A 13,405-nucleotide genomic window follows, 5' to 3' on the forward strand; every position below is an offset into this window, starting at 1 on the left:
TAATATTGTATGAATGGGCTTTCTTGTAATCGCTGAATAAACCACATTTGTTAAAGGAGAAAAAAGTTGTTCTCAAATGTGGCCTCCTTGGTTCGGTCTGTGAAAGGAGACCTGTTTATCATTTGCAGATGTCCAACAGTGTGGGTTCTTCTGCTGTGGCTGGGTGTCACTAACCCAGTGCCTCGAAAGAGAGGCAACTGTTTATTGTTCAAGCCAAGTCTGAAAGTCCCTGCAGAGCCCTCGGAATATTTAATTTTTTTAAAAGATTTTGACATACAGCACAATAACATGCCATTTTGGACCACAAGGCTGTGCCGCCCAATTTATACCCCATTGACCTACATCCCTGGTATGTTTTTGAATGCTGGAAGGAAACCGGTGCCCCCGGGGAAAATCCACGCAGATACAGGGAGAGCGTACAAACTTCTTACTGACAGTGCAGGATTCAAACCCCAGACTGGTCCTGATCGCTGACACTGTAAAAGTGTTGTGCTAAACGCTACGTCAACTGTGCCTGAATATCTTTGGGCCTGCCAGACTCCGAGGTAAGCCTGTAGATGGATATCCCCAACACTGATCATGTGGAGAGATGTCCTCACTCATTGCTGTCTCTTTTCTCACTGTCTGGAAGTCCTTTGAAATGGAGCAACTTCTTGTTCACATGAAGCTTCTTCGCTGTTCTAACTTTGCAATTTTCAGTGTCAATCCCATATTACTTCAGAGATGCCCTGTCCCGGTTTTGTTTGTTTTTCCTCCATGATTCCTTGGGGAGGAAGCAGAGAATCATTGAATCTTATGGTAGGGGAACAGGCCATCTGCCTCCTATTGTCTAACACTTGGCCCTTTGTCTTCTATGCCTTGGTGATTCAAGTGCTCATCTCAATGCCATCAGTGGCTCTGGTTACACCTATCCCACCAGAAGTGTATCCCAGGTCTCATCACTGTCTGGGTGGAAAAAGTCAGATCCTCTCCAAATCTCTGAAACATGACCCAAAACTTATGCCCTCTAGTTTTATCTCCCTCTGATATAGAGAATAGTTTCCTGCCATCTACCCTATCTGCATCCTTCATAGTTCTACGTGTCTCCTCTTTAACTTCCTCCATTCTTTTTTAAATATAATTTTTTTTATTTAATACTTCACCGTGAACCAATATATAGATATTCTGTATATATACACACAGAGTGACATTTTCATTTCCCCCCCCTTTCCTCCACCCACCCTCTATAATTTAAAGCAGGAAATAAAAAGAAAAGAAAGAAGAAAGAATAAATAAACATGATAGAAGAAAACAAAAGAAAAGAAAACGAGATCATGTCATCCAATATTTTATACTTACTTATTTTCTTAATTGTAGCTTGTCACATCAAGAGAAGGAGGTCTGAAATTGACAGTTTCTAATGAAATCTATGTATGGGCCCCAAATTTGTTCAAATAAATCATATTTGTCTTTTAGATTGAAATTAATTTTTTTCAAATGGAATACACTTACTCATTTCTATGTACCATTGTTGTATTTTTAAGGTTGTAAACAAGAAATTGGTACAATAATGCATGCAATTTGGACGTGTACAAAAGTGAAAAACTTTGGGGAGGAATTAAACTTAATATTAAATAGAATTATAAAAAATAAGATACCAAAAGGCCCAAAAATCTTCCTGTTAAACAACATAAAAGATAAAGAATTAGGTCTAACATTAGACAAGGTTCAAAAACTATTTATTATGATTGCGTTTGTAGCAGCAAAAAAAGTGCCTGATGATAACTTGGAAAACGGAAGCAACCTGAAGAATACAACAATGGTCCATAGAAATAACTTCCTCCATTCTTCAAGGAAAGCAGACCCAGTCTCTCCTCATAACTGCTTCTTTCCAGGCCACGTCCCAGTGAATCTCCTCTGCAGTGCTATTGCATCTTTCCTGCGCTGTGGTGACCCGAACTGCAAGCAGTACTCCAACTGAAGTCTGACCGATGTGTTATAAAGTTGGGGCACATCCTGCACAATGTCACAAAGAAAGAATGCCCAGTCTGTTCTCATGAAGTAGTCACCATCCCCGCAACCTTACACTCAGGACCTAGTGAACACACACTGTATCCTGGCTTTTACAAGTTTTGATCTATTTTCTTTTATAGGTTTTCCTGAAAACGTTGAAGTTTCTGCAGAGCAGAGGATGGCTTATTGACGTTGATCCTTGGAGGCTGTTTGCAAACCTCAATGAATTGTCCAAGGTAATATGGGACCTGAAATTGTAGTTGGATAGTGGTCTTCTACATATATTGAAACAGGCCCATCATCCCATTGAGTGTGCACCAACCAGCAAGCACCCACATCACTCTCCCCTCATATCCCACTAACTTTGCAACTGCATACTTGAGGCCGATTTTTGGAATTTGGGAGGAAACCAGAAAATTTAGGGGAAACCCACACGGTCACTGTGAGAACACGCAAACTCTGGAGCTTTGAGACAACAGCTCTACCCACTGCACCACTGTATAAACAGGGATGAAGTGCAGTCATCACTGTTACTGGCGCAAGGTTTCATTGGTTGGTATTGCCTCATCTGGGCAAAAGAGGTAGATCTCTCCACACTGTGTGGTCGTCTAGCACCACCCAGCCTCACTTTTCTCCACCTTGAAGAGAGTGTATAATTGTAGAATCTTATTACCAATAGGAGGCCATTCGGCCTCTAGTCTCTGTGCTAACTCTTTGAAAGACTCAGTCTCTTCAGGTTGCCACTGACTCCCAAGTTCTGATCTCCAATCTGACCTCCCGCACCCGGATCTCAGCACAAACTTCTTCCAGACTAACTCAGTCCAATCAGAGGATAAGGGGAAATGTGATAAATGTGTATAAAATGATGCGAGGCATAGATTGAGTGGACAGTTAGTCTCGTGTAAAGTTTCTATTCCTTTCTCCCAATTCGTCTCATTTCTGGCACAGTTTGGAGCTATCTTTCTTAGTTCTCTGCTCTGTCCCCAGCACTTCACACGTTCTTTCTTTTCTTAACTTTCCACCTGCATCCACCTGTTTCTGCTTACCTCTTAACCTGTGCTCCTCCCCTTCTCCCACTTTTGTATACAGATAGAATTTTGCCACTCCTGATGAAGGGCTCAGGCCTGTAACGTTGACTGCCGTTTACTTTGAATGAATGCTGTGTGAGCTACTGAGTTTCTCCAGTGCCTTTGTGCCCTGCAATAGACCCCCAGCATCTGCAGACTTTCTGGTTTACAGTCAGAATCTTCCTTCCAGGGTAAAAAATGGCAAATACTTGAGGATGTGCTTTTAAGCTGTGTGGTGCGGCAGAGTTAAATGTCAATGTACAGGGATCAATATTTATGTAGAATGATGGGTTCCTGGAACAGGGTACCAGAAGTAGTGGCAGAAGCAGATACATGCACCCTTGTCACTGGTAATCATGGAGCCTGGGCCTTTGGATGTGACACAGCACTAATTTCTGTGGTCCTCGTGCCTTGCTGTTTCGCGCACCACAGAATGCCTGCACGGACGGTCACTGTTCGAGGGTTATAAAAGTGAGGTGGATGTCTTCTAGCATATGCTCTTAAAACAGCTGCTCGAAGAGTAAGCAAGGCTTATGGCTGTCTGCCAATGCCAACATTTTGTTCATTAACTCCGATGGGCCGCGGTCCCCCAGACCATCGATATTGAGGAGCCATGTAGCTCACTTACGCTGTGAGAGATTGTAAATCCAGAGATGGAGGGATTTTAGTTCTTTGTACTTGCTGAGAGGTGGTGGGTCCCGAAGGAAATCCACCACTTAACTGGCCGTGCCCTAGTCGAGGGTGCTTATCACATGATAGTACTTAGTGGTGCCCACATCTATCTTGCGAATGTGGAACTGCGCCTCAGCTGCCTGAACCAAATTCAGATTGAGTGGTCCAAAAGACAGGGAGTTTGAGTGAAACCACTGCAGTGTCCATATTGGTTCCAAAATCTGCTTGGGCGCATTGGGGTCACCAATGTAGCAACTGTGTTGCAGTGCGAAATGAAGAACGAGAAAATTATCAGACGTAGACAAGTCGAAGTTCAGTAAAAGTCGTTTACTCAAACAGACACGTGCATCTTTTCAAATCCCCACACGCTCCAAATGACATCATCGCATTGCAAAGTCATGATGTCACTCAAAACCTCCAGAGGTGGTTCAATTAAGCCTCTGGTGATCCGCTACGGTAGCTATTTTCTAAATGGCCATCATGTTCAGAAATCAGAGGTGCAGAGAGATTCCTCAAGGATAAACGTGTAGGTAGAGTTGGTGGTAAGGAAGGCAAATGCAATGCTAGCATTAATTTCGAGAGAGATAGAATATCAAAGCAGAGATATAATGTCAAAACTTTATTAAGGCATCAGCCAGATTGTGAGCAGTTTTGGGCACCTTATCTAAGGAAGGTTAGATGTTGGCATTGGAAAGAGTGCAGAGGAGATTCACTAGAATGATCTCAGGAATGAAAGGGTTCGAGAGTTTGATGGTTCTGGGCTTTTACTTGCTGCAGTTTAGAAGAATAAGGGGAGATCTCATTGAAACCTACCGAATATTGAAAGGCCTTGACAGAGTGACTGTGGAAAGGATGTTTCCTATGATGGGGAGTCTGGGACCAGAGGTGATAGCCTCAGAATACAAAAACGTCCCATTAGAACAGAGATGGAGGAATTTTTTTATTGGGGTATTCGTTGCCGAGGGCAGCCGTAGAGGCTGTGATTGGGTACATTTAAAATGAAGAAAGATTGGTTGTTGATTAGGAAGGGAATAAAGAGTTACAGGAGAAAACGGGAGAATGGGGTTGAAAGGGATAGTAAATCAGCCTCAATGAAATGGTGGAGTGGTCTCAATGAGCCAAATGGATTAATTCTGATCCCATGTCTTATGATCTTATCTGTGGTCCAGCCAAACCCTCGAAACCATCTTTCTCCCAAATTCAGCCCAACAGAATTCCTTTATCAGCTCAATAGCAGAGCATTTGTGGGAAGAGCTTTTGAGTATAAGGTCAGTTCTGTTTTGGATTTAATTTATACTGAGGTGCTGACTACATAGAAAGAACATTCCTGGTATCCTCTAGTGTTGCTGCATGTATCAAAATGTCTACATCCGTTGATAATGTCCAAATGTGAGACAACAGAAATCGTGTACATTAATTTCAGTTGGCTAGCCCCAAACTTGTTGGTAATTTATTCCCTGTCCATTATCTCCTTTAACCCTGATTGAAGTTGTGCCTTTTCCTACCTAACCCCTCTTTCTGGAGAGTCCCCTCTTTTAAAACCCTCATTAAAATCTTCCAGAATTTAGCTCCTCAGTCTCCCATTTGGCTTCTGCTCTGATTTCCTTGGAGATGTTGGGGTGGGCTAGCAGAAGAAGGCACTTTTTAAAATTCACAACACGGTCAAAGCTGACTTCAGCCATTACACCCAATTAACTGACAACCTGATACTTTCCTTTAAAGGCGCTGGCAACTCTTGTAAAAACTGAATGTTTTGTTGAGGAATTCCCCCCTGTATTTCTCCCTCCCTGAAGGCAAAGTAGTCAGTCTTTTCTCAGCACTAACGGTGCTATCTAAATGCCTGTGGCTGAGTTCTTCCGTTATGAGGGGAGTACTTGTGCAATAAAGGTGAATGAATGAATGAAGGTCATTGTCCTATACATAAGTATAACGTGCAGATGCAGTGAAAATCTTGGTGCAGCATCCGAGGTAAAAACACACAACCCTTAAGAAGAAGAAAAAATATATAATATAAAAGGAAGAGAAAAAGCAAAATAAATATTCGCAGGAGGTCCTATAAGTCATTGTTATTAGACATAAATTGAACAGGATGCCCCTGATGTGTAGTTTTCAAAAAAACTTTTAAATGGGATTCAACTTATTTTTAATTTAATTTAGAGATACACCACTCATATAGGCCCTTCCTGCCCAGGAGCCCATGCTGCCTATAAATACTACCCCATGGGACCAATTAACCTACCAAACCTGCATGTCTTTGGTACGCAGAAGGAAACCGGAGCACTTGGAGAAAGTCCATGTGTACATGGGGAGAACATACAAACGGCGTGCAAACAGTGCTGGATTTGAACCCAGGTCGCTGGCGCTGTAATAGCGTAGCACTAATCATGCTTCAGTTGTGAGCATCTAAAGACTGCATGTTGTATGTCTGACATTGCAATTGGTACAACTCTGTGCATTGTTTGATTGTTGTAGGTGAGCTTGGACTTCTTGACCAGTCTTCTGGCTGTAATTCAGAGCTCTTGGGATCTGCCATCTCTCATCGAAGTGCTGTCAAAGGTACTTGTTATTAAATAGTTAACATCTCCAACCTTTCATGTTTAGTGCAGAGTAAATAAGAATCAGTTGTGCAACATCCGGACCCTAAAATGAAGACAAACAAATTTTCTTTCTTCAATCTTTTTATTGGTTTTAATATATGCAAAATACTTAGGTACATAGAGTAATAATAATAAAGTAAGTTAATATCAAGGTACAAGTATCAAGTAACGATAAACAAGGTACATATGAACCCCATGTTATTAAAAGAAAAATAATCTAAGTATCAAACCCACACAATGAGGAGTACAGTGCACTACTAATAGTAATAACTATGGGTCATTAAAAAAAGAGATGAATGACGTACAAATTTTGAAAGAGAAAGTAAGTTAAGATACATTGCAGTAGTAGAACACCTATTTTAGTTCTAAAGGAGACATGCCATCACATCTGACAACCATTGAGTGTGAATGGGAGGGACAGCATCTTGTTCAAAAGAAGCCAAGTTTTGGTCAATATATAGATCTAGAAAAGATTGGATACCAAGCTTGGCCACTGAGTATAACATATATCTTGGGCTGAAGGTGGGGAAAAAGGCATACGTAGAATAGGGATAATCAATTAAAAACCTATGATTACCAAAATGTTTTCTAAATTGAAGCCAAATTCTCAAAGTTTGCCTGACTACTAAATTATCAGTTAACTTGGAAGCCAAAAAAAGGCAAGGGTGCTCCAAGTATCGAAATGAGAGAATACCTTTTAGTTGACTTAATCTCTAGGTCAATCTATCTTGAAGCACTTGATGAATCCAAATAGTGATATATCTAATATTCACTGCCCAATAATAAATACTAAAATTAGATAATGCCAAACCTCCATTTATTTTAGTATTTTGAAGGAAAGCTTTTTTTGAGGTGGAATGCTTGTTTTTCCAAACAAAACAACGGGAAAAAAAAGAATAAAAGACACCTGAAGAGAAAGGAGAAGGCCTTACCTGCATGAAGAAACAAAGAACCATCGTGGAGAAGAGACCCCGTTTTCCGAGGTTGGTGACAACTCCGCAGAGTCGTGACACCCCCCCCCCCCCCGACCGCTGGTCTGCAAAAATGGCTCTCTGAACCAAACAAAAGTGCGCAACTTTCTCGTGCTTGTGCAGTATGCTTACTAAGGAGAAGGAGAACACCGACGGGAGGGGGGCTCAGCCGAGGAACGGGCAAACACAACGCGACCAGCTGAGGGATGCCCGATACCAGGGCTCTCAGCTGGAAGAAGAGGAAAGCGACAGGAAAGGGAGTGAAAGGAAAGAAGTGCAGATGCAGGAGGCCCAACAGATGAGTAGCCCAGAAGAAGAGGACCAACAGCAAGAAGCCAAGCAAGAAGAAGCCCAGCAAAGTGAGACAAGCAACTCATCAGGAAAGTCAGAAGAGACACAGATATAAGGAAGATGAGAAGAAGACACAAACACAGGTACAGACATAGAAGAAGAGGAAGGAGAAGATCAAGATCTTCACAGAGAAATAGAAGGTAAAACAGATGGACAGAATATATTTAAAGTTTTTTTTTCCAAGAACAATTGAGAGCATTAAAAAAAATGGTTAACATTAGAATTTAGTGAAATTAAAATTAAAAATGAAAAGTACAGAAGATAAAATGAATAGATTCGAGCTGATCATGATAGAAATAGGGAAAAGAGTAGAAAATGTGGAAGAATGAGAAACGGCTGTAGAAATGGAAGTGAACGACTTAAGAAGAAAATTGGAAGAAAGTGATAAAAAAGTTAAAGACACAAGAGTTGTTAGCTCAGAAAATTGATATGTTGGAAAATTATAGTAGACGAAACAACATAAAAATAGTGGGCCTAAAGGAAGATGAAGAAGGCACAAATATGAAAGAATTTATAAAAGAATGGATCCCAAAGGTCCTGGGAATGATAGAAATGCAGGAAGGAATGGAAATAGAAAGGGCACACAGAACACTAGCTCCGAAACCACAGACACATCAAAAACCAAGATCCATTTTAGTAGAATTTATGAGATATACAACAAGAGAAAATATACTGGAGCGGGCAAGGAATAAAATTAGAGAAGACAATAAACCATTGGAACACAAGGGTCAAAAAATATTTCTTTATGAAGAGGAAGGAGTTTAATACAGCAAAATCGATCCTATGGAAAAAAAGGTTATAAATTTATGTTAAGACATCCAGCTGTGCTTAAAATATTTATCCCTGGGGAGCAAAATAGACTGTTCTCTGATCTCGAGGAAGCATGAGAATTTGCAGAATGCCTGCAGGACAGAAGGAGAGATGAAGAGTTGTAACAAGAATGGCGATAAAATATATGTAAAGATGTAAAAATAATGTATATGTAAGAACTAAAGAAGGGAAAGAGAAGGGAAGAAAGGAAGTAAGGGGAAAAAAAAGAGGGTGAACTTTGTTATATGTGTAAAAAAAGTTTTCTGGGGGGGTTGGGTGGGAGAGAATAACCGTCACTGTGAAATCAGTTGACGCTTGCGAGCGGGTTAACAATCCAAATGGAGAGAGGAGTTGTGGTTGCCCGGCAGGGGATAAGGGGCAACTCAAAGGAGGTGGGGACATTTGGGGTTAAGGGAATATTGGATGTGGGAGCTGTTGAAGTATTTTATGTTTTAAATGTGTTGTCATAAAAAGGGAAAACTGAGAGATGAAAATAGGGAAAAGGGGGATGGTGGTGGTGAGGAAGCGGAAATGAGGTGTAAACAGGATATGAGATGGCCATGTTGAACTATATGACTATAAATATTAATGGAATACATAACCAAATTAAATGGAAGAGGCTATTAAATTTACTGAAAAAAGAAAAAATAGACATAGCATTTGTGCAGGAAATGCATCTAACTGAAGTGGAACATAATAAATTAAAGAGAGATTGGGTAGGGCATGTAACGGCAGCATCATATAATCCAAAAGCTAGAGGTGTAGCCATATTAATTAATAAAAATGTACCAATCAAAATAGAGGAAGAAAAATAGATCCAGCAGGGAGTTATGTAATGATAAAGTGTCAGATATATTCAGAATTTTGGAATTTGCTCAATATATATGCACCTAATGAAGAGGATCAAAAGTTTATGCAAGATATTTTTTTGAAGATTGTAGATATGCAAGGGAATATATTGTGATAGGAGGGGATTTTAACCTTAATTTGGATCCAATGTTGGATAAAACTGGACAAAAGACTAACAAAAAGAATAAAGTGGCCAAATTTATGGTTAAATCAATGCAGGAAATGAAATTTATGGATATATGGAGGAGGCAACACCCAAGAGAGAAGGAAAACTCATATTATTCGAGTAGGCATAAAACATACTCAAGGATTGATATGTTTTTGTTGTCGCCCCATATTCAAGGGAGAGTTAGGAAAACGGAATATAAAGCTAGATTGTTATCTGATCATTCACCCCTGTTATTAACAATAGAACTGGAGGACATCCCACCAAGAACATATAGATGGAGGTTAAACATGCTACTTAAATGGCAGGAATTTAGAGAGTTTATTGAACGCCAAATTAAAACGTACTTTGAAATAAATACAGAATCAGTGAAAGACAAATTTATATTATGGGATGCAATGAAAGCCTTCATTAGAGGGCAGATAATAAGTTATGTAACTAAGATGAAAAATTACTACAATCAGGAAATAGAACAGTTGGAAATGGAGATAGTAAGTACAGAAAAGGAACTATCAAAAAGGGATGATATAACAAAAAGAAGAGAATTGGTGGACAAAAAAATAAAATATGAAACATTACAAACGTATAAGGTGGAGAAGAACATAATGAAAATAAAGCAAAAGTATTATGAACTAGGAGAAAAAAACACACAAAATATTAGCCTGGCAACTTAAAACAGAACAAGCTAAAAGAACTGTATTGGCATCAAGGAAAAAGGTCAAACAAATTACATAATATTGCAATGGAGATTAATGAGAACTTAAAAAAAAATTATGAACAATTATACCAAACTGAGAATGAGGGGAAAGATGATAAAATAGAAGAGTTTTTAGCTAAAATTCAACTGCCAAAATTGCAAGAAGAGGAACAAAACAAACTGATAAAACCATTTGAAATAGAGGAAGTACAAGATATATTAAAAAAGCTGCCAAACAATAAAACGCCTGGAGAGCACCGACTCCCAATAGAATTCTAAAACATTTAAAGAGTTATTAATTCCTCCTCTCCTAGAAGTAATGAACCAGACAGAAGAAACACAAAACTTGGTATGTTGTTTTTTTTTGTGATTTTACTTAATATCTGATTTAGATATGATGAAATGATGAAATAAGCTATAAACTTGATTCATGTAAGACAGCAATAATTACAGTAATACCAAAGACGAGGAAGTATCCACTAACACCAGCACCATATAGACCAATATCTCTACTGAATTCAGATTATAAGATAATAGCAAAATTATTTGCAAACAGATTGGCTGATGGTGTACCAAAAATAGTAAAACAAGACCAAACTGGATTTATTAAGAAAAGATGAACAGTGGATAATGTCTGTAAATTTATTAATTTAATTCATGCAGTTCAAGGAAATAAGATGCCAACAGTGGCTGTTGCTTTAGATGCAGAAAAAGCCTTTAACAGGGTAGAATGGAATTATTTATTCAAAGTATTACAGAGGTTCAGTCTACCAGAAAAATATATTAATTGGATTAAAACATTATATAATGGACCATTGGCAAAGGTAACAGTAAATGGATATGTATCGAACCAATTTAAATTAAGTAGGTCAACTAGGCAGGGATGTCCATTATCTCCATCACTGTTTGCTTTAGCAATAGAACCATTGGCAGAACTGATAAGAACAGAAAATAAAATAAAATAAAAGGGATAAAAATAAAGGAGGAGTATAAAATCAGTTTATTTGCAGATGACATCATAGTATACTTAACAGAACCAGAAATATCAATAAAAGAACTACATAAGAAATTGAAGGAGTGTGGAGAAATATCGGGGTACAAGATCAACGCAAATAAAAGTGAAGTGATGCAAATGAGTAATGTGGATTATACAGAATTTTTAAAAGAATTACCATTTAAATGGCAAACACAAGCAATCCGATACCTAGGTATTAGGTTAGATAATAATTTAAGCCACTTGAACAAATTAAATTATCAGCCACTAATAAAGAAATTGTAGGAAGACTTAGAACATTGGAAAGAATTACCGCTAATGTTGATTGGGAGGGTAAATTGCATTAAAATGAATGTCTTCCCAAGGATACAATACTTATTTCAATCGTTACCAATTCCCTTAACAGAGAAATTCTTTAATGAACTAAAGAAAATAATAAGGAATTTTTTGTGGAAAGGGGGGAAACCGAGGATAGCGTTAGATAAATTAACAAGAGAGGTACAACCAAGGTGATTTGCAGTTACCAAACTTTAAAAATTATTATAGAGCAGCACAATTAAGGTATTTAGATTTTTTTCAGACAAGGGAAAAACCAGATTGGACTAAGATAGAGCTAGATAAAATAGGGGAGAAGGTACCGGAACATATACTTTATAAGTGGGTTGAAAAGCTGGTACAATATAAAATCTCACCAGTATTGCATCATTTACTCAATATATGGAAGAAGATTCACTTAGAAAGAAAAAAAACAAATTACCAAATACCAAAATTATTATTGACACAAAATCAGCTAATCCCTTTTACAATAGATAACCTTTCCTTTAGAGAATGGGAGTGAAAAGGAATTAAAAGAATAGAAAATTGTTTTTTGGGAAATAATTTATTAACATTTGAACAATTGAAGTACAAATATGGAATAACTCCTGGTACAATGTTTGCATATCATCAACTGAAAGCCTACTTAAAGGATAAATTGGGAAACAGACTGAGATTACCAGAAGGAAGCAGCTTTGAATATGTGATTACAGACACAATGATAATTAAAAGATTTATAACGAGCATGTACATCAAGCTGCAAGATAAGGAAAATGATGAAATAAACTATTAACCCAAACAAACAGAAGTGGGAAAAGGATTTAAACATAAAGATAAAAAATGAAGTATGGGAAAAGTTATGTTCTGGAACTATGAAGAATATAATAAACACAAGGTTACGCATGATACAGTATAATTGGTTACACAGGTTATATATCACGACCCAAAAGTTAAAAAAAATGGGATCCAACATTATCAGATAGAAGTTTTCACTGTAAGAAGGAAATGCAATTTAGGCATGTGAGAAAGTGAAAAAGTTTTGGGAAGATCTAAATCAGATATTGAATAAAATCACAAAAAAAACCATACCAAAAAATCCAGAGATCTTTCTTCTAAGTAATATAAGAAGTAAGGAATTAGGCCTCAAACTGGATGAAGTGTAAAAAAAGATTTATTACGATAGCCTTCGCTGTAGCAAAAAAATGTATAATGTCAACTTGGAAATCGGAAGAGAGCCTGAGAGTACAGCAATGGTACATAGAAATGAATAAATGTATTCCATTGGAAAAAATAACATATAATTTAAAAAATAAAGTCACATTATTTGAACCAATTTGGGAACCGTAGATGGAACACAGCAGAGAGAGCTTGGCTCGGACCTCCAGCCCCCTAAAATGATAAGAAGATAAAATGACTTGATCCAGTGTGTAAAAGTAGATGACACATTTTTCTTGTTTATTTTTCATTGTTTGACGACATTGTTTAATGGGTTTATTGTATTGTATATATTGAATATTTATGGGTATTGGAGGGGGAGGGAAGCTTGGGGGAAAAAAGGGAGAAAATGCCACTGTGTATATTTAAGAGGGAAATGTTTGTATGTATTTTGGTTGATATGGTTGACAGTGTGAAAAATTTTTTTAAAATTAAAAAAAGAAATGTTTCCATCAGTTTCAGGAGCGTGTTTGCTGCTGTCACCAGAAGTATTGCCTTAACTATTCCTCAGCTAATGTCTACCTCAGTAGTCTGAAGACCAGGGACGACTTTGGAATCTTTCTTAAGGTACAGTACTGACTGCTATTACACAATGTTAATCTGTAATAAAGCATAGTCTTACCAAGTGTGTAGCAATGCGATAGCTTCAGGTAGTAGGGCACCAACCCTCAGGTACCAGACTGGCCCTTGATTTGGAATCCCACCATGA

At 38.1% G+C, this 13,405-nt stretch overlaps 1 protein-coding gene across 5 annotated transcripts in view; it reads left to right on the forward strand.

Moving 5' to 3' along the window:
- plekhg7 (pleckstrin homology domain containing, family G (with RhoGef domain) member 7) overlaps nt 1–13,405 on the forward strand; it is an 87,441-nt gene that overhangs the window by 52,329 nt on the left and 21,707 nt on the right. For all 5 annotated transcript variants that reach the window (XM_069908170.1, XM_069908173.1, XM_069908174.1 and 2 more), the window contains 3 exons: nt 2,133–2,228; nt 6,204–6,287; nt 13,153–13,263. In XM_069908170.1, coding sequence (XP_069764271.1) covers nt 2,133–2,228; nt 6,204–6,287; nt 13,153–13,263 — 291 coding nt within the window. The remainder of the gene's footprint in view (nt 1–2,132; nt 2,229–6,203; nt 6,288–13,152; nt 13,264–13,405) is intronic.

The sequence above is a fragment of the Narcine bancroftii genome, chromosome 13, assembly GCF_036971445.1.
Source record: "Narcine bancroftii isolate sNarBan1 chromosome 13, sNarBan1.hap1, whole genome shotgun sequence".
In the NCBI taxonomy this organism is placed as follows: Eukaryota; Metazoa; Chordata; class Chondrichthyes; order Torpediniformes; family Narcinidae; genus Narcine; species Narcine bancroftii.